The sequence below is a fragment of the Camelus bactrianus genome, chromosome 27, assembly GCF_048773025.1.
Source record: "Camelus bactrianus isolate YW-2024 breed Bactrian camel chromosome 27, ASM4877302v1, whole genome shotgun sequence".
NCBI lineage: Eukaryota > Metazoa > Chordata > Mammalia > Artiodactyla > Camelidae > Camelus > Camelus bactrianus.
The window spans coordinates 26,290,709-26,312,059 of NC_133565.1; the positions used below are offsets into that span (position 1 = coordinate 26,290,709).

The 21,351-nt window shown below is 56.2% G+C and overlaps 2 protein-coding genes across 10 annotated transcripts in view; both read right to left on the reverse strand.

Annotated features, from left to right (window-relative positions):
* Positions 1-4,620: 4,620 nt before the first annotated feature.
* FES (FES proto-oncogene, tyrosine kinase) lies at positions 4,621-14,922 on the reverse strand. 3 transcript variants are annotated; one of them, XM_074354273.1, is made up of 19 exons: positions 14,462-14,921; positions 13,728-13,949; positions 13,355-13,528; positions 11,829-11,925; positions 11,512-11,695; positions 9,986-10,123; positions 9,794-9,913; positions 9,534-9,656; positions 9,213-9,399; positions 9,003-9,086; positions 8,326-8,535; positions 7,837-7,959; positions 7,378-7,431; positions 6,694-6,812; positions 6,292-6,386; positions 6,071-6,194; positions 5,649-5,806; positions 5,407-5,529; positions 4,621-4,984 (listed from the first exon to the last, which is right to left on the reverse strand). In XM_074354273.1, exons 2-19 carry the CDS (start codon positions 13,938-13,940, stop codon positions 4,842-4,844), a joined length of 2,469 nt encoding a protein of 822 aa, XP_074210374.1. In that variant the 5' UTR covers positions 13,941-13,949; positions 14,462-14,921; the 3' UTR covers positions 4,621-4,841. The 3 variants fall into 3 exon arrangements, with proteins under 3 accessions (XP_074210374.1, XP_074210373.1, XP_074210375.1); XM_074354272.1 differs by having other exon boundaries at positions 14,431-14,921; XM_074354274.1 differs by lacking the exon at positions 9,986-10,123 and having other exon boundaries at positions 14,431-14,922.
* A 667-nt stretch (positions 14,923-15,589) lies between these two features.
* FURIN (furin, paired basic amino acid cleaving enzyme) overlaps positions 15,590-21,351 on the reverse strand; it is a 30,363-nt gene continuing 24,601 nt past the window's right edge. For 6 of the 7 annotated variants that reach the window (XM_045516737.2, XM_045516738.2, XM_045516736.2 and 3 more), the window contains 9 exons: positions 20,678-20,850; positions 20,020-20,232; positions 19,469-19,569; positions 19,244-19,347; positions 19,037-19,154; positions 18,746-18,925; positions 18,221-18,345; positions 18,010-18,120; positions 15,590-17,772 (listed from right to left, as the gene is read on the reverse strand). In XM_045516737.2, the coding sequence (XP_045372693.1) occupies positions 17,180-17,772; positions 18,010-18,120; positions 18,221-18,345; positions 18,746-18,925; positions 19,037-19,154; positions 19,244-19,347; positions 19,469-19,569; positions 20,020-20,232; positions 20,678-20,850 (1,718 nt within the window). In that variant the 3' untranslated portion in view covers positions 15,590-17,179. The remainder of the gene's footprint in view (positions 17,773-18,009; positions 18,121-18,220; positions 18,346-18,745; positions 18,926-19,036; positions 19,155-19,243; positions 19,348-19,468; positions 19,570-20,019; positions 20,233-20,677; positions 20,851-21,351) is intronic. The other variant, XM_074354271.1, reaches the window with a different exon arrangement.

The following is a 21,351-nucleotide window of genomic DNA, read 5'->3' on the forward strand; positions in this document are numbered from 1 at the left end:
ACAAACACATTTCATTGTTTTTACTCCCCTTTCTTTTATCACCCTCAGAAATATTTTTCCAGATTTATTTGCTAAACTAGAATGCCTGTTACTAAGGTGTAAGAGCTAAGCTGGGTTCATCATCCTCTATGTGTGTTTTGCCCTGTGTTCTGGGAAATTTACCTTCCAACCTTCCTAATGAATTTTTCATTTTGGCAATCATAATCTTATTTTCAAGAGCTCTTATTGGTTCTCTGGTGGTTTATTTTTTTAAAAAATTGAGGTGCAACTTACAGTATATGGCACAAGTCTTAAAAGTACTGCTTGATGAGTTTTAATAAATGTATATACAACTGTAATCACCGCTCAGATGAAAACATGAGACTTTCCCATCGCTCTAAAAGTTTCCCCTCTATCAAGAGTTTAAGCAGGCCCTAAGTGCAGCATGGTAGCTAACAGGGCGACCAGGAACACTATGCAGCTGCTAGGTGTGCCTACTACACTTCCATGAGACCCAGCCAGCAAGGAGATGACAAGCCCCAATAGATCCAGACAGCTATTACTCACACAGACAGCAAAAGCAAGACCAGCATGGTGTGGCAGCTTTCCCTAGTCACAGGCCAACACTGAACCAGAGGGACCAGATGACAGGCAGCATGGTGGTAGGTCTCTCTGTGGCTGAGGTGCCGACTCAACTACAATCAGACAATTTTATGGCCTGCAGCTACACTCTAAATGGAAGGAGGAGGAGCAAGGTGGAAAGGCCTGCACTCAACTGAAACTCGGAAGAGGGAGGAGAAAGGGCCTTGTGGCATTTCCCTCAGAAGAGGGTGGCTTCTCACCAGGCTGCTTCTCCCCTTGTTCCAACAGGGATCATAGTGTGTTCTGCCAAGACTTGGGTTGGACTGTGGTCAAGCCTTGCGCCCAGGCAAGGTGGTCAGGGCACTGTGTCAGAGCTGTTTCTGAAAACTCTACTTCCCACCACCCCAATCTTCCATGCATCCAGCTAAGAATTCTTTCCAGGAGCATGTCACCCCTTAGATAGTCTGATTCATTTTACTGATGGGAGCTTGGACCAAATCTTTTCTATCTATCTTAGACAACATCAGATGAGCATGACCATAACTATGCCTCCCAGCAGGATGATCAGGCCCAGTTGCAGGACAGACCACAGCCAGTCTCCTTATCTGGAGCCAAACCACTCTGTCCCAGATACCACTGGGGATCAACCTGAGAGCCACCCTGTTTATGACCTGAGAGATAGAGCACTCCACTTTTCCTGGTTCATTAACCTAAGTGCAGCAAGACATGTTGGCAACTGCATATTTGCTGCCTTGACTGACCAGCATGAAGCCTGAGGCAGTACGATTGTCTATCACCACTTACACTACATAGTTTAGACTGGTTGGTGTTTGGCAGACAAGTACAAGCCTGATGTCCGTAAGTATATCCAGGGCAGTAGAAGAAGCATCGGGTTAGAATTTTCCACCCTCTGGCTCCTCTTTGCCACCATAGCTCCAATAGCCTGTTTCTTGGAGGTAGGCCTAAGAGGGTGAAAAGAAGAGTAAGAAGGACTAAATATGTTGTTTGAGTCTCTTATAGCCGACTGGGGCCTCTTCTCTCCTTCCCAACCTCATAGTTAAACACTCTGTCCAAATGAGAAGCATCCTTCCCTGGAATGGCCACATTTTGAATCCACGCCATCTTGTTCGAGTGTGGGGTCCACTGAGAGCTGAGCTTCGGTTGTTCACTTATCTGTTTTAGTTCCTTCTTTAAAAGTACATTCCATCTTTTGTTGGCACCTGCCACCTATTGGTGACACAGGGCACAAAATGTCCAGCAAATGCCCCCTGAGTACTCTTGGTTGTAAAGGCAGTGCTGTTGCCCGACTGGATGTGTTTGAAGAACCCAAAGATGCAACATAGTCCATTTAGGAGTCCTTGAATGTTATGGCCCACATGCACTGTGCGGACAGGAATTGCTGTGTTGTACCCAGAAAAAGCCATCTACTGCATCGATGCAATGCCCAGCGGTACCCTCAAGGGGAAAGTAGAGGACACATAATAATTTGTTAGGACCAACCAGGTTCAGTGCCCCAGACTTTGTGCTCCAGAGCTCCCTCTGCCACTCCACTGTGTAGCTAGTAATCCAGGCACGTTAATTAGCCTGGCCCTGGATTACAGATGAGCTGCCATGTCCTGTGTGACAGTGTACCCAGGTGGCAGTGGTTCTGACAGCTTGTTGGTTTCACTGATGTTCATGGTCAAAGGGTCCTTTTCCACGGACATCCCTGTATTAGGATTCTACAGAGAAGAACGAATTGGAGATAAATAGATGTAGGTAGAACTACATAGATAGATATAGATTTATTTTAAGGAAGAGCCTCACACAGTAATGGGGGCTGGCAAGTCCAAAATCTAGAGGGTAGACCAGCCTGCTGTAGACCCAGAGAAGAGCTGATGCTGCAGTTCAAGTCCAAAGGCCGTCTGCTGCCGAATTCCCTCTTGCTCAGGCTTTCAGCTGATTGGATAAGGCCCACCCACATTATAGAGGGAACTCTATACTTTGCTTTACTCAAAGTCCACCAATTTAAATCTTAATCTTAACCAAAAACACCTCCACAGAAACAATCCAGAATCATATCTGACCACATATCTCAGCACCATGACTCAGCCAAGGTGATATATAAAGTAACCATCACGATCCCCATGGGTTGTGAACAGGGGACAAGTGTCACATATAATCTGTTGCCATCATGCTTTTCCTACAGGAGTGGGGACTTGATTATGCAGCTGTCCTGCTGCTAGACTCTAGACTGCTAGCCCATTGGCTGCTGCCCACAAGTAGCCATAATGTAACAAGGTGTGTTGGGAATTGACTTTGTGCCATGTTTTCCAGGGCAAGCACATAGCCAGCAGCGCTGCCCATTGTGTGTTGTTCCCTTTTCCGTGCAAAGTGGTAACCGGTGTTCTCTGTGGTTGCATAGCTGCAGAAGTTCAGGACACTCCACTGGCTGTTAATGCTCTACATCTGTCCATGAGCCAGGCCTGGGTCCTCAGGCATCTCAGTATACTGAGGACCCTGAGGACCCCAAGGTGCTGGCACAGACTCTGCCCCTGGGGATAGCCACATCTGGTGCCTGAGCACCCTTTCATGCAGATAGGAGATTCCATTAATGCCTGCTTTACTCTGCCCTTGGATGTACCACTTCCCTTTAATGACAAACACTTACTGGGTAATGCCCATTTCATTGGTGTTTAAAATCTAGCCAGTATCTTGAGAGGGAAACTAGTTATTTGTTCTTTTCAGGCCCCTTCCCTCTAAACACCTGCCTTTCCAACCCAGCTTCTTCCTAGTTGCCCACATGGCTCTAGAACACAGCAAATGTTCCATGGTGGAAAGCTGGCTTTGCATTTCGAGTTCCTCCAGGTGCCAGTCCATAGCATAGTCATTGTAAGCACCAGAAACTGTCCATTTCTTTTTCCCCCAATAGAGTCTCTGCTTGGGGCAATTCTGATCATCAGAGATGTCCCAGATCAGCAAATGTCTCAGGGAAAAAACTACCCACCCATCACCAGGTCAACTTGGACAGACTTTCTCCTCCTTGAAACTATAGTTCATATGGTCTATATTTCTCCTACCACTTGCCACTCTTTAAAAATTACTATCTTCACCTTACGTTTCCTCCTAGCTGTTGCAATGGGTGTGGGGGCCTGAGGAGACCTACCACATCCTATCAGAAGCAGAAGTTCTTCAGTTCTGCTTTTTACCACTTCTGATGGGGCTCCACTGTGAATTCTCAGTATTTTCACTGCATCACATCACACTCTATCTTGATTTCCTTTTGTTTAAACAAGTTTTAGGCCTTTTAGCTCTTTGAAAATATATGTTAACTATTTCCTGAACTTTCTTGAGGGGTGGCCATTCCACCTCAAATTTCTGCCTGCTTTGTTCTTTGGTGCTGTAAATCTTTCCCAGTTTCTGTTTTTCAGTTTGTTCATACATCTTTGTCTTCCTGATCTTCACTAGCTAGAAAAGTTTCAAATAACTCTGTAGATTTGGGAGGGGGGAACTTAGGGAAGGAGGTGAGTTGAGGGCTCCCTGCTCTGCTACCCCACGGCTCAGTAAACTTGTCTTGAGAGATGGAAAGTGTTTTCTTTCTCTGCAGCCACTCTCGTCTTCTTTGAGTGGAACTTTAACTTCCCCTAACACTTTTCTCTTCCCTCCTGAATCTCATGTGACTGCTATACACATACATAGTGTCTCTAATATTTATAAGCTAGTGACTTTCAAACCTCAGTTGCCAGCCTTTACTTTACATCTGGGCTTCCTGACTTATGGGTCACACATCCCCATAGGCCCGTCAGATGCAGTTTCTCCAAACTCCCCATCCTTCCTGCAGCTCTGCTGCTTTGCCTATGATCCTTTTTCAGGAATAACACCACCATCTGGTCAGAAGCCTGTATATCATCCTGATCTCCCCACTTCCTCCCCGTGCACGTCTCACATCCAGCAACTACCAAACCTTGTTAGTTCTGCCCTGTGACCACTGCTGGTCCTCCTCCTCCCTCAAGGCCATGCTACAGAGCCTCTACTCCTTCTAAGACCTGCCCTCCAGAGGAGTGCACATGCCAAGAGGACTTAATGGGCACAAGTGGTTTTATTATTTCTGCCTGGGGGAGGAAGCCCTGGCAGGAGCAGGGATGCACAGCAGACACGGTGCTGCATCCCTGCTGGCAGCATGGATACCGGTGGCTGGAGTCCAGGACAATGAAGAGCTGTCCAGTGGTGTGAGCTGGAGCTGGTGAGGAGGTACAATCCTGCCTGCAGAGGCCACTGGCTTGAGAAGTGGGGCCCCAGCCTCACCGATGCCGCTTTCGGATGCTCTGCAGTTCCTGGTAGATGGTGCTGAAACTGGGCCGCTGCCTGGGCTCGTAGGCCCAGCACTGCTCCATGAGTCTGAACACAGCATCGGGGCACAGCTCCGGGCAGGGCAGGCGGCCCCCTGTGAGGACAGGCACAGCACACTGGGCATGAGGAGGGGGTCTGAGGGCCTCTGGCAGCCCCTGAGGGCATACCTTGAGCAACGGGAGCTGCTTAAGGCACACCGTTCATAAGGACACATTTTTCTTCACCAAAAACACAGAGGTTCTAATCTCAGGCCACCGTGTGCTAGTTGTGTGGCTTCTGCAAACCTCAGTGTTTCCTTCTGTAAAAGGGACCTACCTCACATGCTGTAAAGAGTAAATGGAATAGTGTATGGCTTGGCACATAACAAGGGGTCACTCCTGTTTTGGTAGCCACCTGATTATTCTTATTCTGCTCCACTGGGAAGGTTAGAAGATTAGGGTATCTGGAAGAGTCCAGCTGGCACACTAGAAGAGGGCTTGGCTTGGAGGCTGCTGTCACACCGCAGGGTTCCCTTACCTTTCTCCACAAACTCCCGAGTCTGCTGATTGCTGAGGTTGGGATAGGGGGAGGCTCCCAGGCTGAAGGTCTCCCAGAGTAAGATGCCAAAGCTCCACACATCACTCTCGGAGGAGTAGCGGCCTGCCAGGAGGTAAGGCAGTGTGAGTGGGCTGCCCGCGTCTGCTGGCCAGAGAGGGCCAGGGGTCAGGACCCACGCCCAGCATCGGGCCCTGCAGCCAGAGTGGAAAAGGCCCAGGTACCGTAGTTAAGCGCCTCGGGTGCCGTCCACTTCACAGGGACTTGTCTGAGGCCCCCCGAGGCTGCGTAGATCCCATCGGCTTCCTCCCGGGACATCCCAAAGTCACTGATCTTCAGGACATTCTTCTCTGTCACCAGGCAGTTCCGAGCAGCCAGGTCTCTGGGCGAAGCAGGACGGGGGCTCATTCAGCCAACATCCATGAGCACCTGTCACCTGCCTGGCCTGGGCGCTCAAGACACAGCCATGAACCAAAGCTGCTCCCTGCCCCTGGGACTCCTGGTCCGTCAGGGAGGGAAGCTCCACCTCTGGAGCTGGTGCCTGCTGGGGAGGGGAGTGTGGGGTGACAGCACTGCCTGTGTCGGGGCAGGGGCTGGCTGTGGGACTGGCAGGGGTTGCATGAGGTTGCCACGCCCTCGCCCTCACCGGTGGATGCAGCACTTGCTCTCCAGGTACTCCATGCCCGCAGCTGCGTCCCCAACCATCTGCAGCAGAGTCTTCACCCGCAGGCGGGCTCCCTCTGTCCGCAGGAAGGTCAGGAAGTCTCCCCCTGGGGGTGGGGGGAAACTGGTTGAGACTTCTGGGGATGGGGGCAGATCTGGCTGGGCTGAGAGCCCCACCCTTGGAGATCAGCTGTCTCTGCTCACCCTGCACAAGCTCCATGACAATGTAGATGGGCTGTTTCTGGGTGCAGACGCCAATGAGACGCACGATGTTGGGGTGGCTGTACTGCTTCAGGATCCTGGTGGGGGGCGGGGGGGGGCACTGCTGCTTAGGCTCCTGCCTTGGGGTCTTGTACACTCACCTCCTCAGCCCTGGGAGCCCCAAGGAAGCCCAGGCAGCCCGAGGGAGAATGGGAGAAGGACAGCAGAAGAGAAGAGCTCGGCCTCTGAGGCCAACAGACCTGGATGTGTGACTTTGGGTGGGTCCCTGAGCCCCTTCCCCTCCACACTATGGGGGCCATGAGGATTAAGTACTTGGTGTCACACCATGCGCAGAGGAACCCTTCACATGGGGAACCTATGGTGATGGTTATTTTGATCACCCACCTTGCTTCCTGCAGAAACTTGGCCTTGAGGTCAGGCGGGAGTGTCTCTCGACAAGATTTCACTGCCACCAGGGTGTTGTCCGCTCGCAGGCGTCCGCTGAATACTTCGCCAAAATTCCCCTGAAATGGTCTTGGGTTCCCACCTGTCTTCTGCAGACCGTGGTCCTCTTCTCTACTCAGGGCACAGCCTAGCTTGTCCCCACCCACCCCTGACGCTTAGACCTAATCATCCCAGCTCTCCAGTCAGAGGACCGAGTGTACACACGGGGATAGACAGAGACAATTACCTCTGATTTGCCACGTTCACTGAGAAGTGACAAGGAAAATCCAAAAATCACTTTCACTTGCATTGGAAAAGCATTTGATTTTTAGAAAAGTGACTTCTTTCCTGAGCAGGTATTTTATAGCTCACATGAACAGAGTGTGTCTCCCCTCCCTGAGGAGGCTGGGGGGTGGGTGCTAGTGGCAGAGCCATCTCTGGGGAGTTCTCGGGACGGGTACTTTTGGGAGAGTGGCTGGACGGGGAGTCAGAGGTACACGTTGAGAATCAGAAGGAGGCAGGGAGGCCGAAGTACTCTCTGTAGATGAGGCCTTGTTGTGACTCTGCCTGAGGGCTGGAAAGGCAGTGGTGCTGGGGGAGGGAAAAGCAGGCAGCCAGGAGGCTGGAAGAGCGCACTCAACTCACCCGCCCAATTTGCTCACCCAACACCAGGTCCTCATGGCTTAGTGCCCACTTGTCCTGGGGGAGGAAGGAGTGGGAGGGGTAAGAAGTCAATGAAAGGAGGGCATGCTGGGCCCTATGAAGGACTGAACATCCCCCACCAATGCTATGTCTTTCATTTCTTGGTGCCTTGGTTTGTTGGTCTGTAAAATGGGGATTAGATCACATCAGGATCACACTCAGGTGACTCCGGGGCCAGGCAAGGACACTAAGTCGGGGAGCACCAGCCTGGTGCGTGTGGCCCAGGGAACAGAAGTGGCCTGGACATTCCAAACTAGAGGGAGGCTGGCCCCCTGGGGAGTGAGGAGTCCCTTTGCACCCTGTATCTATACTGGGGCCTGGCAAGCTCTTCCTCTGATTCTATGTGGGCTTGAACCTGCACCCCCAAGCAGGAGGCAGGGGCTGGGCGGGGCGCAGGCTCACCTTGGGCACGGCCCTATTCAGGACAATACCGCTCTTCTTGGTGAGGGGCTGTTGGGAGCGCAGCAGATGGTCGATGAGCAAGGGGATGCTGGGAAAGCCGTCTCCTTCTAGTCGGTACAGGTTCTGTGGGACAGGGGGACCTGGGGTCAACAGCCTCCACTGCTGAAGGGGCCTGAGCCCTGGGAAGGGAGAGGAAAAGCAGCAGGGAGAAAGGGACTGCCTGGGACACGAGGCAGAGACCTGTGGCAGAGGCAGAACCTGATGGCGCATGACAAGTCTGCTCTCCCATCCTACGGGTGAACACACGCTGAAGGCTTAAGCCTCTGTTTCAGTGCAGGGACTGGGTAGTCTCTGTGGCCTCTTTCAGCTCTGCCAGGGAGGCGTCTGAGACAAGGTAGCTCCTTCATACCTTTTCAAGGTTATTCCCTGATGAGGTGGAGGGGAGGGGAAGGATGGGAAGGGGAAGACTTGGGTCCAGGCCCCACTCACATCAGCAGACTGGATGATGAAGTGTCGGGGCTGGCCGTCCCACAGCACAGACAGCACGTACTCCTGCTTGCCCTGGCTCTCCCGGACCAGGAAGTCCCCGGAGTGGGTCAGCAGCTCAGCCACCTCTGCCCGCGGGATGGCCCCATGGTACCACAGCTGCTCATGCAGGGGCTTCTGCACTTCTGGAACGAGCTGCAGTGGTGGGGGTAGCTGGAAAGGGGAAGTGGGGAGCAAGGAGGGGTCAGTCAGCCAGCTCGTCATGGGAGGCCACCAGGCCAGCCAGGGCCAATTGGGGAATATCTATCTGTCTGTCTCTGCCCCTCACAAACCATCCGAGTACCACACAGAGCCATCCATAACCCTTGAAGCCAGGGATAAACTTGCTCAGGTTTGCTCCAGGCAGAGCTGGGATGGGGAGCCCAGGCTGGCTGATCCCAAACCAAGCTTTTGCTTTTTCCACCAGGCCCTCACCCACTCCTGGAGCAGGGAGAGCCACAGGGTAACAAGGCTGCAGGTCTCTTCTTGAATCCCAGGGAAGAGGGGACTCCTCAGTAAAGAGAGGTGGCATGAGAATAGCCACCTTTCTAGGGCAACCCAGGGTACATCTCTGAGGCCCCTGGCCTGGTCCACCCCTTAAAGAAAGGCAGTGGTGCCGGCCCAGGCTGGGCTCCACTCACCGAGAACTTGGGGCGGAAGATTCCTGAGATGTGGCTCTTAAGGATCTCCAGGGTGGGCGTCCTTCCCCCTTCTCGCTCCTGCTCCTGAGGCCAGGGACAGACGTCAGCGGGTGGCCAGGCTTGGGGAGGGGGAGGGCGAAAATGAGGAGCGCGGTCTGGGGCGGGCTGGCGGGCATGGCTGGCAGCGTGGGCAGTGGGTGGGCGGCTCACCGAGGATGAGGTGGAATGGCGGTCATCCTGCAGGAGCAGCACGGGCTGGGGCTCGCCGGGGCCCAGCTGCTCCAGCTTGGCCTGCAGCAGCTCCTGCTGGGCCTGCAGCTTGGCTTGGCTGCACAGTGCTACCTGCAGCCCCTGCAGCGCCTCGTGCAACACCTGCTTCTTGCCCAGAAGCTGCACCCTGCAGGCAGGGGCAGGTGGAAGGGTCAGGGAGAGAGAGGGGCTCAGCCTGCTGCTAGTGGCTGGCAGTGGGTCAGGCAGGCCAGAGGGATGGAAGGGAGGGCCAGGAGGCTGCTGTAGGTGGGCCCCACTCACCGCTCCCGGGGGTGGATATTCTGCTCCTCGTTGCAGAGCTCGTGCTGCAGCTGAGTGACTGTCTCCCGGCGGCTGAGCACCGTCTCAGTGGCCACAGCCAGTTCATCTGTCACTGAGGTCAGCCTGTGCCCAGAGGAAGGGCAGTATTAGAGCCGTGCCCCTCAGATGCATCCCTGCAGAGCCAAACAAGCCTGGTGGGCTGGCCACAGCTCTGTATAGACAGCATCCACCCCCAGGCCCTAAGCCAAGCCACCACACACGTGTGCTGCACGCTCTCCACAGTCAGCTCGTTCAGCTGCAGCTCCCCGGGCTCCAGCAGCTCAGTCTCCTCAAGCAGCGACTCATCAAAGGTGACACAGGGTGGGACGTCAGGTGTGGACCTGCGGGGAACAGTGCCCGTCAGTGAACAGGCCAGCAGCCCTGGCCCTCGAGAGCTGCAAGGAGGGGCTTACCCATACTGTTGCAGGAAGCCTTGGTACTCAGCCTCAGGCTGGATGCGGGCAGCCGCTGCAGCCATCTCCCGGTGAATGGCCACCACCTCGTCCTGCACTAGGCTGCTAATCTCCAGGTATTCCTGCAGGATCTCCTTCCTGCCCCCAGACAGGAACCCCAGTCAGCAGGGCCTCAGGCTGGGCATGGCTGGGAAGCTTGGGGCTCATGTAACTGGGTTTGGATCCACCCTGGGGTTGACCCCACACCCATCATTTACCAGCCAAATGACTACAGGCAAATTACTTGGCATCTCCTGGGAGTTGTAAGGACCCAATAAGAGCCTATGTGCAGTGTGTGGTGCGAGGAAGTGCTCGGTAAATGTGAGCTACAAACATGCCTACTCCGGACAGTCAGCCCAACAGCTGGGACTCCGGGGTTCTGATACACACATAAGCCATGGATGTGCTGCTGACCCACATTTATAACTCCAGTCCCAGCGCCTCTCAGAGCTCCAGTCTCATGTAACCATCCACCTACTCAAACCGTCCTGTTGGACATCTCTTAGACACCCAAACTCCCCCAGCTAAAAAAGAAACTCCTGTTCTTGTTTCCTGAACCTGTTTCTTGCATAACCTTCTCCACAGAGACACCATCTCCTGGTGCTCGGGGCTAAATTCCTGGAGTTATCCTTGACTGCTCTATTTCACACCCTGCTTCCAATCCATGAGGAAACTCCACTGGCTCTGCCTTCAAAGTACACCCAGGACCTGACCACTTCTGCCCTCCATTGTTACCGCCCTATCCAGTGGCCATGGTCTGTGGTCTGGATCACTGCAGGAGCTTCTTTTCTGGTCTCCCTGGTCCTCTCCTTGCCTCCTGACGTCTATTCTCAGCACAGCACCCATACTTAAGACAGTTCAGATCACGTCACTCTTCTGGTCCACACAGAGCCCAAGTCCTGCTGGACCCTCTGTCTTCCCTGGACTCCTCCAGCCTTGTGTCCGACTCTGCCCTTCCCTCACTCTGCATAGGCTACACTGGCTTCCTTGTTGTTCCTGGATTTCAGGCACTGTCCCATGTCGGGGCCTGTGAGCCTGCTGGTCCCTTTTCCTTGAATGGCCTTTTTCCAAATATCCCCCTGGCCCACTCCCATACTTCTGAGGCTTTCCTAGACCACTCCATTTCAAACAGTAACCTCCTGCCCTGTCCCCCGTCTCCTCGTTCTCTTTCCTTGTTTTATTTTTTCCATAGCACCTATCACCTGTATTTTATCGATTTCCTTTTCTTTCTTCACAAATGAACAGTCTAAAGGGCAGATATTTTTGTCTACATTCCCTGCTGTATCACAGAGGCTAGAACAGTGTTCAATAAATACAATAAAACCCTGCAGTAACAGCCCTGGAATGATGTAATTTGGATGTAAGTAGACTGGCACCTGATTATGTGACTATCACTTTGACAGGGCTGGGTTTTCTGGACCCTGCCTCTGGGCACAGGGGCAGGGCTTCAGGGCTGTGATGGGGGTGGGGCGGGGCTGTGGGCTTACAGGATGCAGGCCATCTCCTGGTGCAGGTCCTGCAGGGACTGGAGCAGGCCAGGCAGCATGAGCTGGTGGTGGTGCTGGTGGTGCAGCTGTGCGGCCCGCACGCCCAGCACGTAGCGGTTATGGTGAGCGAAGAGCTTCCATAGGCTGCGAACATACTTGTCCTTGGCCTTGTCACGGTCCTTGTCTGACAGGTGGGGGCAAGGGGGTGTGGGTGACAGCACAGAGGCCTAGGCAGCGTCCCCTCCCTGAGTACCTGGGGACTGGTCTGAGCTGGCTTGGGATTCCCGCCCTGCCAGGGAGGGAGGGCAGCCCCAGACCTTTGCTGGCCTCCTGGTACTTGCGCCTGGCCTGGGCGCTGTCCCGTGCCAGGGCTCGGTACTGGTTCTTCAGCTTCTCAATGTCCTGGCTGTGGGTCTGGAGAGAGAGAAGAAACCAAGTGGGACAGTAGGTCCCCAGGGCATGGGAGATTCCTGCTCAAGGTGAAGCCCTAAACAGGTCCTACAGTCCAGGCAGGCAGCACATCCAGGTCCATCCTTCAAGAAGAGCCTGGAGACCTCTGGGATCTAGCCTCTGCCGTTGAGGTTAAGGTCAGAGGAGTTGGGTTAAGGGCAGGTCCCTGAGGGAGGCAGAGAGGTGGACTGGGCAGGCTACAACTGTCCCTCCTTGGCCTAGAGTAGTATCTGGTGGCAGGTGTGTGTGCAGCCTGTGCAGTTGTGGCACATAACTCCACACTCAGAAGGGCTCTGTGATTGGTTTAATGCTCTATTGATTCCATCTTGAAATTCTTAATTTTATGACAAGGGGCCCCACATTTTCATTTTGCGCTGAGTCCCGCAAATTCCGTTCCTGGTGGCAGGAACCATAGATGGTTAACACCAGAGTTCTCATCCCAGATCCCTGTTTGTGCACTGGCATACTTTGGGCAAGCTCCACTCCTCTCCTCTGAACCTCAGCTTCTCCATCTGTAGCTGAGCTAAATGCATAGACTAGATCAGCCTTTTTCTTAAGGGCCAGATGGTAAACATTTTAGGCTTGTAGGCCATGCGGTCTCTGTTGAAACTATTCAGCTCTGCCATTGTAGCTCTTTAGTAACCATGGATAATATGAACATATACGGGCAAGGCTGTGTTCCAGTAACTGCCTACAAAAACAAGCAGACCCCCTGAATTACATGATCTTCTGAGGAGAGAGTGGAAGGGGTCAAGACTGACCACCAGGGGCCGCTGTGGGTCCATGGAAAGGCTAGGTTTGGGGCTGGTAGAAGGGGTGTGGTGCAGGCAGCAGCCCAGCACATCGAATAAGGAGGCTAAAACAGCCACATAAATAGCTCCAATCACACAGTCTCTAGACTGAGAAGCTGGGAAGGATTCAAATGCCAAGCAGGTCCACTTCGCAGCCCTGGTCCTTAACATCTGAGTCAGAGGGCCATGCTGCTGCCTCATGGTGTCTCTAGGGCCCTGGGAGGAGCCAACCTGGACTAAGGGCAGGCAGAGTAGCCCTCATTCCTCTCACTATCTCTCAGACCCCATCGGGTGCAATGCGGGAGGTGGGTCACAGACCCTGCATTCCTCCCAGGCGATGGCTGGATCACTCATCCTTGTACTCCCAGCACTCAGCGCAGGCACACAGTTAGGAGACAGAAAATGCACAGAAAGGCCAGCCTGAGGTGGGGGAGGAGGCGGGAAGGAAGCTGCGGCAGGGCTGGAGCAGGCCTTGGGTCAAGCCTGTGGTCAGATACTTCCACTTCCCCAGAGAATCCAGGGGCTCTTGTGCAAAACCAGCGCGTTTAGGCTCAAAAAGTAGGCAGAAATGACCAGGTGAAACCCCAGTGCCACCCACCCACCTTGGTGAGTTCCTGCTGCAGCTGCTGCCACTGCTCGCTGTAGGTCTTGCGCAGCTGCTGCCGCTCCCGGATCAGCAGGCTCAGCTTGCTCAGGGGCCCTGAGTTCAGATCTTCCGCGTGCTGCCTCAGCACCCGGCTCAGGCCCTCCGTCTGGCTGGTGATCTCTGCCCACGACTACAGCACACACGAGACGGGTGAGATGGGGAATGCGCGACGATGGCTCTCAAGCATGGGCCTGCCGAATCTCCAACCCTCCCCAATGGGCTCCGGGAAAGGAAGGGGCAGGCAGATATACCCATGCCTGGCACACAGAGGAACTCTTTGGTCAAGGGTGGGAAGAAGGTGAGGAGGTCTAGGGTCCGTAGAATCCCACCTGGCTGATGGGGCTATGGAAGCTGATGCCTCGGCTCTGGCCCCCACTGTCCTGTAGTGACATGTGGTGCAGAAGCCCTGCATATTCCCTGTCACTCTTGACGCGCTGGGCCATCCACTTCCTCATGCCCTCCAGGAGCCGAAGCTCAGCCTCCTGCATCTGCTGCACTGCCCCGTGGCCCTGTGGGCTGCATAGCGCTGAAGAAAAGCCCATAGTGTAGTCCTGGAGAGAGAGAGAGGAGAGGCCACCACTGGGGGCAAAGCAGTAGTTGGAAATGGAGCGGTGGGACAGGGAGGCGAGGGGCTTTCGGGCCAAGAGGAGCCATGAGGAGCTACAGACAGGCAGGAGGTGGGGTCCTGTCCTGTTGAAATATAGCCATAGGTACAAAATGCGGCCTGGCCTGGGAAGGCCCTCATTGTTTCCTGCGTCCCTGATGCCAGGAGTCCCCTTCCCAGCCCTGGAACAGAAACCTCCCAGAGCCTCCCTCCCTGGGCCCTTCCACCCAGCACCCAGCACCCACGGCAGAGGCACAGTGCGCAGAGGGCCCTTGGCAGGGCCAAGCCAGCCCCTGCTGGTGCCCCCGGCAGCCACAGCCCCGCCACCACAACCGCCCCTGCCCTTCCACGGACCCTGCCCCACCAGGCCCGTGTCCGACTCTCAGACTGCCTGCCCAGCCCCCCTGCCCGCTGCCCCCTGCTCCTACCACGGCCTCCTGGGCCTGGGGCAGGAGTTACCCGCAGCTGTTCCTGGGGCCACCGAGGACAGACTCAGACTCAGGCCCTGCACCGCCCGGCCAGTTCCTGATTCCGCGCTTCCTCCTCCTGTGGTTTCAGTTGGCCCAGGCCCCGGGGCGGGCCGGCAGAGGGGAAGGGGCGGGCGGGAGCCCCTGACGCCTGTCCGCCCCCCTGCCCAGCGCCGGCCTGCTGCCTCCAGCCGGCCTTATGGCCAGCCGCGGAAACGGAAGGGAGGAGGGGGCCAGGAAAGAATGGCCCAGAAGAGAGCAGCCTGCGCCCAGCACTCCCCAGGGCCCGGACAGCGCCGGAGAACACAGGGAAGGGGCCCACGGGTGCGGGTGCGCGGTCGGCGCCTGGCACAGGGCGGGGCTGCAGGTTTGCATGGGGCCCAGAAGCCTGGGGTCCAGGGCCTGGGGGCAGGCGGGCAGTCCTAGCAGCAGGCCAGGGCTGTCCCAGAAGAGGAAGGGGGAAGCCTAGTCCAGGGCTTCCCCACCCACTGGATTCCCCAAGGAGAGCTCAGGCGCCAGTCTCCATTTGAATAAAATTTCCAAGTAAATATCCCAGAGAGGCCTGCTTCTCAGGCACAGATCCTGGTGGAATTGGCATCATTCCCTTACTGCCAGGCAGGGGCTTCTGGTCCCAAGGGAAACCTGGGGCAGGCAGGGGCCTGGGCTGGGGAGTGGGGAAGTGTGGCATTTTGAGAGTGGGACTCAGGCTTTCCCCAGCAAAAGTCATCTTGCTTCAGTTAGGCCCCACTAAAGGCCTCAACCTTATAGCTGGTGGCCGGGCCACTTCAGCCAAGGGAAGCCCTGAGCAACTGGACACAGGCCATTACTCTCCACCCCTCTGGAGTTCAGGCCTGTGGGGGTGGAAGTGCTTAGCTAGTCCCACCCTTGGGGTTTACTTGTCCCACCCCAGGACTTGTTTCCAGCTGCTGTCCCCTTCCACATCTCACCTGAAGGAGGCCCTAAACCCCTCGGGAGATGGACTTTGGGCACCTAGAGGCAGGCAGGACATCATGTGGGCATGTAACTTGCCCCCAACCCCTACCTACCCCCACCCCATCCCATCCCAGATGCAGCCCCAGGATTCTGGGAAGAACAGTTATCATCACACTGGAGACCAGGCCTGGTTTGCATAGTCTGCACGTTTAATCACTTTAAAACCTCTAACATTATCTCGTGTCCATTAAATAGAACCAACAATGCTGGGCCTGTTTAAATTACAAGGGAAAAAAAATCACTGTGCACCAACCCAGTATCCTACAAAACCAGCTGGGCTGGCCACAAGGGTAGGGGGGATAGGAGAGGAGGGGGCACCCCTGGGCAGGTGGCTGGGTGCCAAGAGGGGCTGGGGGAGAGAAAGAAAAGGGGGCTCCCAAATGGGAAGGGACTGATTGTCCTAATGGGAGGGGTGTGAAAGGCACGTCAGAAGAGAGGGACTTGGGGGGCAGGATGGGTCAGTGCTTTCTCCACCAGGGCACAGTGTTAGAGGGGGCTCGACACCACCGCCTGCCCACCCCTGGCATTTGGAGAACCAGTGACCCATGAGCCCTTGGCACAACGAGCCCCATCTGAAACGGATGACAGCCTGCCCCTCCCACCATGATCTTCCTTTCCTGGGGCCCGCCTGGCCTGGCCTGCCTCAGGATGTGGGGCTTACCTACTCCTCACTCAGCAACACGTTGCAGCCCCCCACACCACAGGGCCAGGACAGCGGGGGAACAGCAGGGCGGACAGTGGGTGTGGGAAGGTGATGGTCCAGCTGCTACCCCCATTAAAAATACAAAAAAAAAAAAAAAAAAAAAAAACAAAACACAAAACCCAAAAAACAAAAAACCCACCAGCATCTAAAGTGAAATAATCACAAAGTGAAAATATATCCTCAAACAGCCCCTGAGATCCCCACAGGGGAAAGCAGCATCGGGTGGGAGGCGGGAGAGGCCGGCTGGGCCACCGTCCCTCCCCACCACCCACCCAGGGGCTCCGGGACTGTGAGTGCCAACAGCCCAGGTAGCCCCGGGCTCAGAAAACAGGGACTTGGGCCCTAGCGGGAGGGGAGGGTGCCAGAGAGGGGAGGGTGGTCAGGACACCAGCATGGGGCCGGGCCAGCCTCACTCAGCAGGCAGCCAGCTGTAGTGGAGATGGGCAAAGGGACACACATGTGTACACGTGCGCACCCTGGAAGTACCTGCCTTGCCTTGGTCCCTTCCTACACTCACTGCTTCCGCCCAAGGCTCACCAGAGAGGTTGGGGACAGGGTCAGGGATGCAAAAGCCCTTGGAGAGGTGGCCTCCTGCTTCAAATACCCACTAGGCCAGCCTCCCTGCTGCCTGGATGGGGACCATTATTGCTTTAGAGGGACAGGGGAGGGCAAGAGCTGCAGCCCAGGTCAGGAATCTCGTGAGGGAAGGGCTGCCCCTCTTCACTCTGCAGGGACCTCTGGCTGGGGCCTGGACCTTGGAAAGCTGCCCTAAAGGTTTCACTCCTTTCTCCGCATGGAGGGGTGCTAACAGTGGGGAGAGGTCCTCCCCTGCCCCCGTAGCTGGTCCTTCGGTCCCACCCCAGGCAGTCAGGTGGCCCAAGATGGGAAGCCACCTCTGCCCCTCTTGCCTCCCAGCTGGGGTCCAAACCCAGTCCCAAGATAAAAAAATACTTTGGTGAATTAAAAAGTGCCCAAGGAGGGGATGGGCTCGAAGGGGCGGGCAGTAGGCGCTCGTCAAAGGGCGCTCTGGTCTTTGATAAAGGCGGTCCTCTCGCCCCGGCCCTCGTCCTCTTCTGAGTCGGATGGGCACTCCTCCTGCCAGGCTTCGGGCGGCAGCCCCTTGTAGGAGATGAGGCCACGGTCCATGGTGTACACTTTCACCCCTCGGAAGCTGAAGCCCGAGCGCAGCTGCAGGACCAGGAAGACAGTGACGAAGACCAGCACGATGAAGGCGCAGCTGAGGCCGGCCACCAGCTCGGGCAGGTGCGAGGGCAGCAGCCCCGCCCGCAGCCGCGGCTCTGTTTCCACCTCCAGGGGTGGTGGCCGGGGTGGCTGCTGCTGTGGCGACTCGCGGCTGCTCTGGCTTTGCCGGGAGCACGTCTGCTCCACAGGGTCCAGGGAGGCGTGGCTGGGGCAGCTGAGGCAGTCTGTGGGAGCTGGCCCCTGGCATGTGGCACACGAGGCGTGGCAGGGAGCACAGACGCTGGCCCGGATGGTCTCCACGTCGTTCTCAGTGCTATAATGTGTGTCGAGGACTTGGGGAGCGAAGCCTGGAGGGCAGTGCTGAACACAGCTCTTCTGGTGCAGGGAGAAGCCTTCCTCGCACACTGCCAGCACAGGAGAGAGGGTGGACATCAGTTAACCTCCCCCTGACCATCGAGCCACGAGTTTGTGGACCTCAGCCCCAAGCACAGTCACTGGTGGCCCTAGGAGCTCCTCGCTGGAGAACTGTGGTCATCTCAAGGGCCCCAGGGTCTCTTCACACCCTTTTTCCTCCTTTAGGACGAGCACCCTCTGTCCCCTCAGCCTTGGGCCCCCAAACCCCAAAAGCATCCATGACTGACCCACACAGGCCTGGCCGGACGTGAGGGTCTTGCAGCCGATGCTCTCGGGAGGTGTGGGCAGCCCCTCAGAGGCCGTGCCGTACAGCACGAGGGTGAATTTGGTCAGCGTCCCTATTGTGGGGGATAAGAGTTAGAGGGCACTGGGACCATGCCTGGCACCCCAGACCCCGCCAGCTCTCCTTGTTCCCCAGCCCTCAAGCGCCCCCAGTACCGTAGTTGTTGGCTTCGCTGGTGTTTTCAATCTCTAGGACCCACTCGCCAGAGGGGTCCTCATCCCAGGAATGGGTTGTCATGAAAGCCCAGTCATTAAACCCATCTGCAGAGTAGTCATGTGGCCTGGAAAGGAAAGGACACACAGCTGCCTGAGGCCTCTGGGAGACCCCAGCCAGGGGACACTGAGCCCACAACACACGGACCACACACCCTCCCCCAGTGCTGGGACGGAATTGCCTGCTGGCTCTGTTTCCCAAGAGGCCACATGTTCTGAACCAGAAGATTCTGGAAATGTGCAAGGGCATTACACATGGGAAGGCACACAGACGTGGCATTTAATAGCAGAATCAGAGATTCCTGCAACATGGGACAGTCCTGTAGGACAAAATCGTCTCTCCCAAAACGCCACCAGTGCCCCCATGAAGAAGTATTTGGTGACCGTCAGGACTGTGTGAGTGAATGAATGAATGAGTGCAGGTAGGGTAAGAGAGAGGACGAGCTAGGCAGTGGGGAGGGTAAGCACCTGGCGGCCAGCAGGGTGGAGCGGGTGCCCATGGGGCTGACCAGGTGGATGGCCAGGTCACCGCGGCGATTGTAGGACAGGGTGAGCCGCGCCTGAGCGTGCTCCAGCTGTGTGATATGGCTGGGCTCCCCCAGGCAGGCGGTCACGGTCTTCCGCACCTCCAGTCTCTTCCCAATGTCCCTGTGCAGACAGCAGCATTATGGTCTATCAGCCTGGCCCAGGGGGACCAGTGGGCACCCCTGCGACCCTTGGGTCCCACTTGCCCCCTCCCAGCCAGGGTCCAGCCCTCACTTGGGCTCAGTGAGGATGTCGATGATGCACTTCCGCTGGGGGGCCACTGTCGTCCAGTTCTGGGCCAGGGCCACCATGGCACCTGCATCCAACAACCCGTAGCCATACGAATGGCTCACTGTAGGGCAGGGAAGGCAGAGTCAGCTAGGAGGCACAGAGTGCCCCCCACCAACTGCCCATCCAGCCCACTGGCCACCCTGTCCTCACCTTTGCGGCCTACACCATTGGTGGCCCAGTCGTTAGCATTGAGATGGGCTGGCTTTGAGGTCTGTACCACCAGGTGCTGCATGTCCCGCCAGGTGAGGTTCTTACTGCAAAGGAGCAATGGAGAGGCTTGAGGGCTCAATCTCTTTGGAGAAGGCTGGAGACCCAGGGCTGTCCAGCAGAGGGCGCTAGTGGGGGATAGGGTTGCCCCTCAGCCCTACCACTTACTTGGCCTCCAGAGTGAGAGCGATGATGCCGGCTGCCAAGGGGGCTGAGGCTGAGGTGCCTGTGTGAGACTCTGTACACTTCTGCCGCAGATCAGTGGTCACCTACCAGAATGATATTGGGCCTGTGAGGGTAAAAGGCCCCAGAGGCCACCTACCTGCCCTCCCTCTGCCCACAGGCCCTGAGCACCATAAATGGGGAGCCAGGGCCAAGACACTTTGGTCCCAGCTTCTGCCTTGCTAACTTGCTGTGGACAGGCCAATGCCGGGCCCTTTCCGGGCCTGCTTCCCAAGGAACAAGGGGGTTGAACTAGAGGCTGGAGATCATTAAGAGCAATGTATGTTTTTAGGGAGAGTATACACTTCTCAGGGGCTTCAGCAATAGCTCCATAGCCCCCAAGGGTCTGAGAGAGCCCCCCAACTCCCGTTCCATGATGCCTTAGCCACTACCACCCAGCCACACGCAGGTGGGAGGCAGATGGGGTTGGAAAGAGAGCCCTGGGCAGAGCCAGCAGGCAGCCCCATTTCCCAGCCTCTGCCTGGGAAAAGACTCACAATCTGCTTCTCGTTCTGGTTGCCACTGCTATAGGTCGTGGCCAGTGTGGACGAGCAGGCCTCACTGTACCAGGGCACGTTGCCGAACTGCGTGGCGCTGCTGATGGACAGCGTGTAGATGCTGTTGGTGTAGCCGTCGCAGTTGCAGCTGTCGTGCTCCCGACCCCCATTTCCTGAGGCCCAGACAAAGATGGATCCCAGCCCCCCACGGCCCTGTGGACACAATGGGCTGGGGTCACTCAAGAGAACAGGACTTGGGGGAGGCCTGGCAGGAAGACACTGCTGGAGACTGGGAAGGCTGGAGCCTCATTCTCCGGGGACCCTCTATCCACCCCCACCCCCATTCCCCTGTGAGATCCCTGATGTACCTTATGTTTTTGCATAAAAAAAATTGACCCAGACCACCACCCAAACGCTCAGTGGTGATTCCAGACAGTGGAATTATGGGCAATTTTTATTTACTTTATTCTTTTTCTGTCCTTCTAATCCCTTAACATTTTAATAAACACGCTCCGTGTAAAATTAAAATTAAACACAAGACTAAGTAAACAGGTACAGAAAAACACAAAGAAGAAAGTAGGGAAAAGATAGTGCCGCCCAGCTTGCCCCTCAGAGGCTGGGCCTGGTGTCCAGGGCTGGGCCAGGACCCCCACCTCACCTGGCTGACCCCCCGGAAGAAGGCCTCTTCAGCAAGACGGGCTGGCCCATCCACGGTCTTGCCATCATCCTCGGGGCCCCAGCTGGCACTGTAGATGTGGATGTGGTTGGGGTTCAGTCCCAGTGAGCGTGCCTCCACTGCATCTGTCACTTCACCATCCAGCATGCGCACCCCTGGCCGCAGAGGGGGGCGGGGAGAGGGATGCTGCGTGGGTCCAGCTGCCAGGGGCAGCCCCTGGAGCACACCCAGCCCTGCACCCAGAGGCTGGTGCTTGGAAACTGTAAGCCCCTTAACTCCTCAGCCGGCTGCTGCCTCTGCCTCTCAAAGACAAGACCCGGGCAGGGGAAAAGAGAGCACCTCAGCCCTCAACCACACCTTCCAGGCTAGGATGTGTCTCTGGGGTCCCAAAGGACCATGGTGGTCAAGGCCTGCCATGTAAGGACTCAGAGTGGGTGGTGAAGATTTAGGGAGACGCCTGTTCAGAAACACTCCCTCCACCATGCAGCACAGGGCCACCAGCACGGGTGGTTCAGCTCTTTGAGTTGCTAAGAATCCTCCAAAGAAGATCCATGTGGTCCAAGGATCCAGAGGGGAAAAGTGACAGACACTGGCTGGATGGGAAGTGAGCAGAGGAGAATCCCACCCGAAGGGTCCTCCCAAAGACAGGGAGGCCA

Excerpts from the sequence above, each read along its gene's own strand:
- FES (XM_074354273.1), bottom strand. The coding sequence starts at position 13,940 with ATGGGCTTTTCTTCAGCGCTATGCAGCCCACAGGGCCACGGGGCAGTG. Across the intron at positions 13,529-13,727 it reads TCCATAGCCCCATCAGCCAG|TCGTGGGCAGAGATCACCAG; the intron begins GTGGGATTCTAC and ends TGTGTGCTGTAG. Across the intron at positions 9,657-9,793 it reads GTGGAGAGCGTGCAGCACAC|GCTGACCTCAGTGACAGATG; the intron begins GTGTGTGGTGGC and ends CTCTGGGCACAG.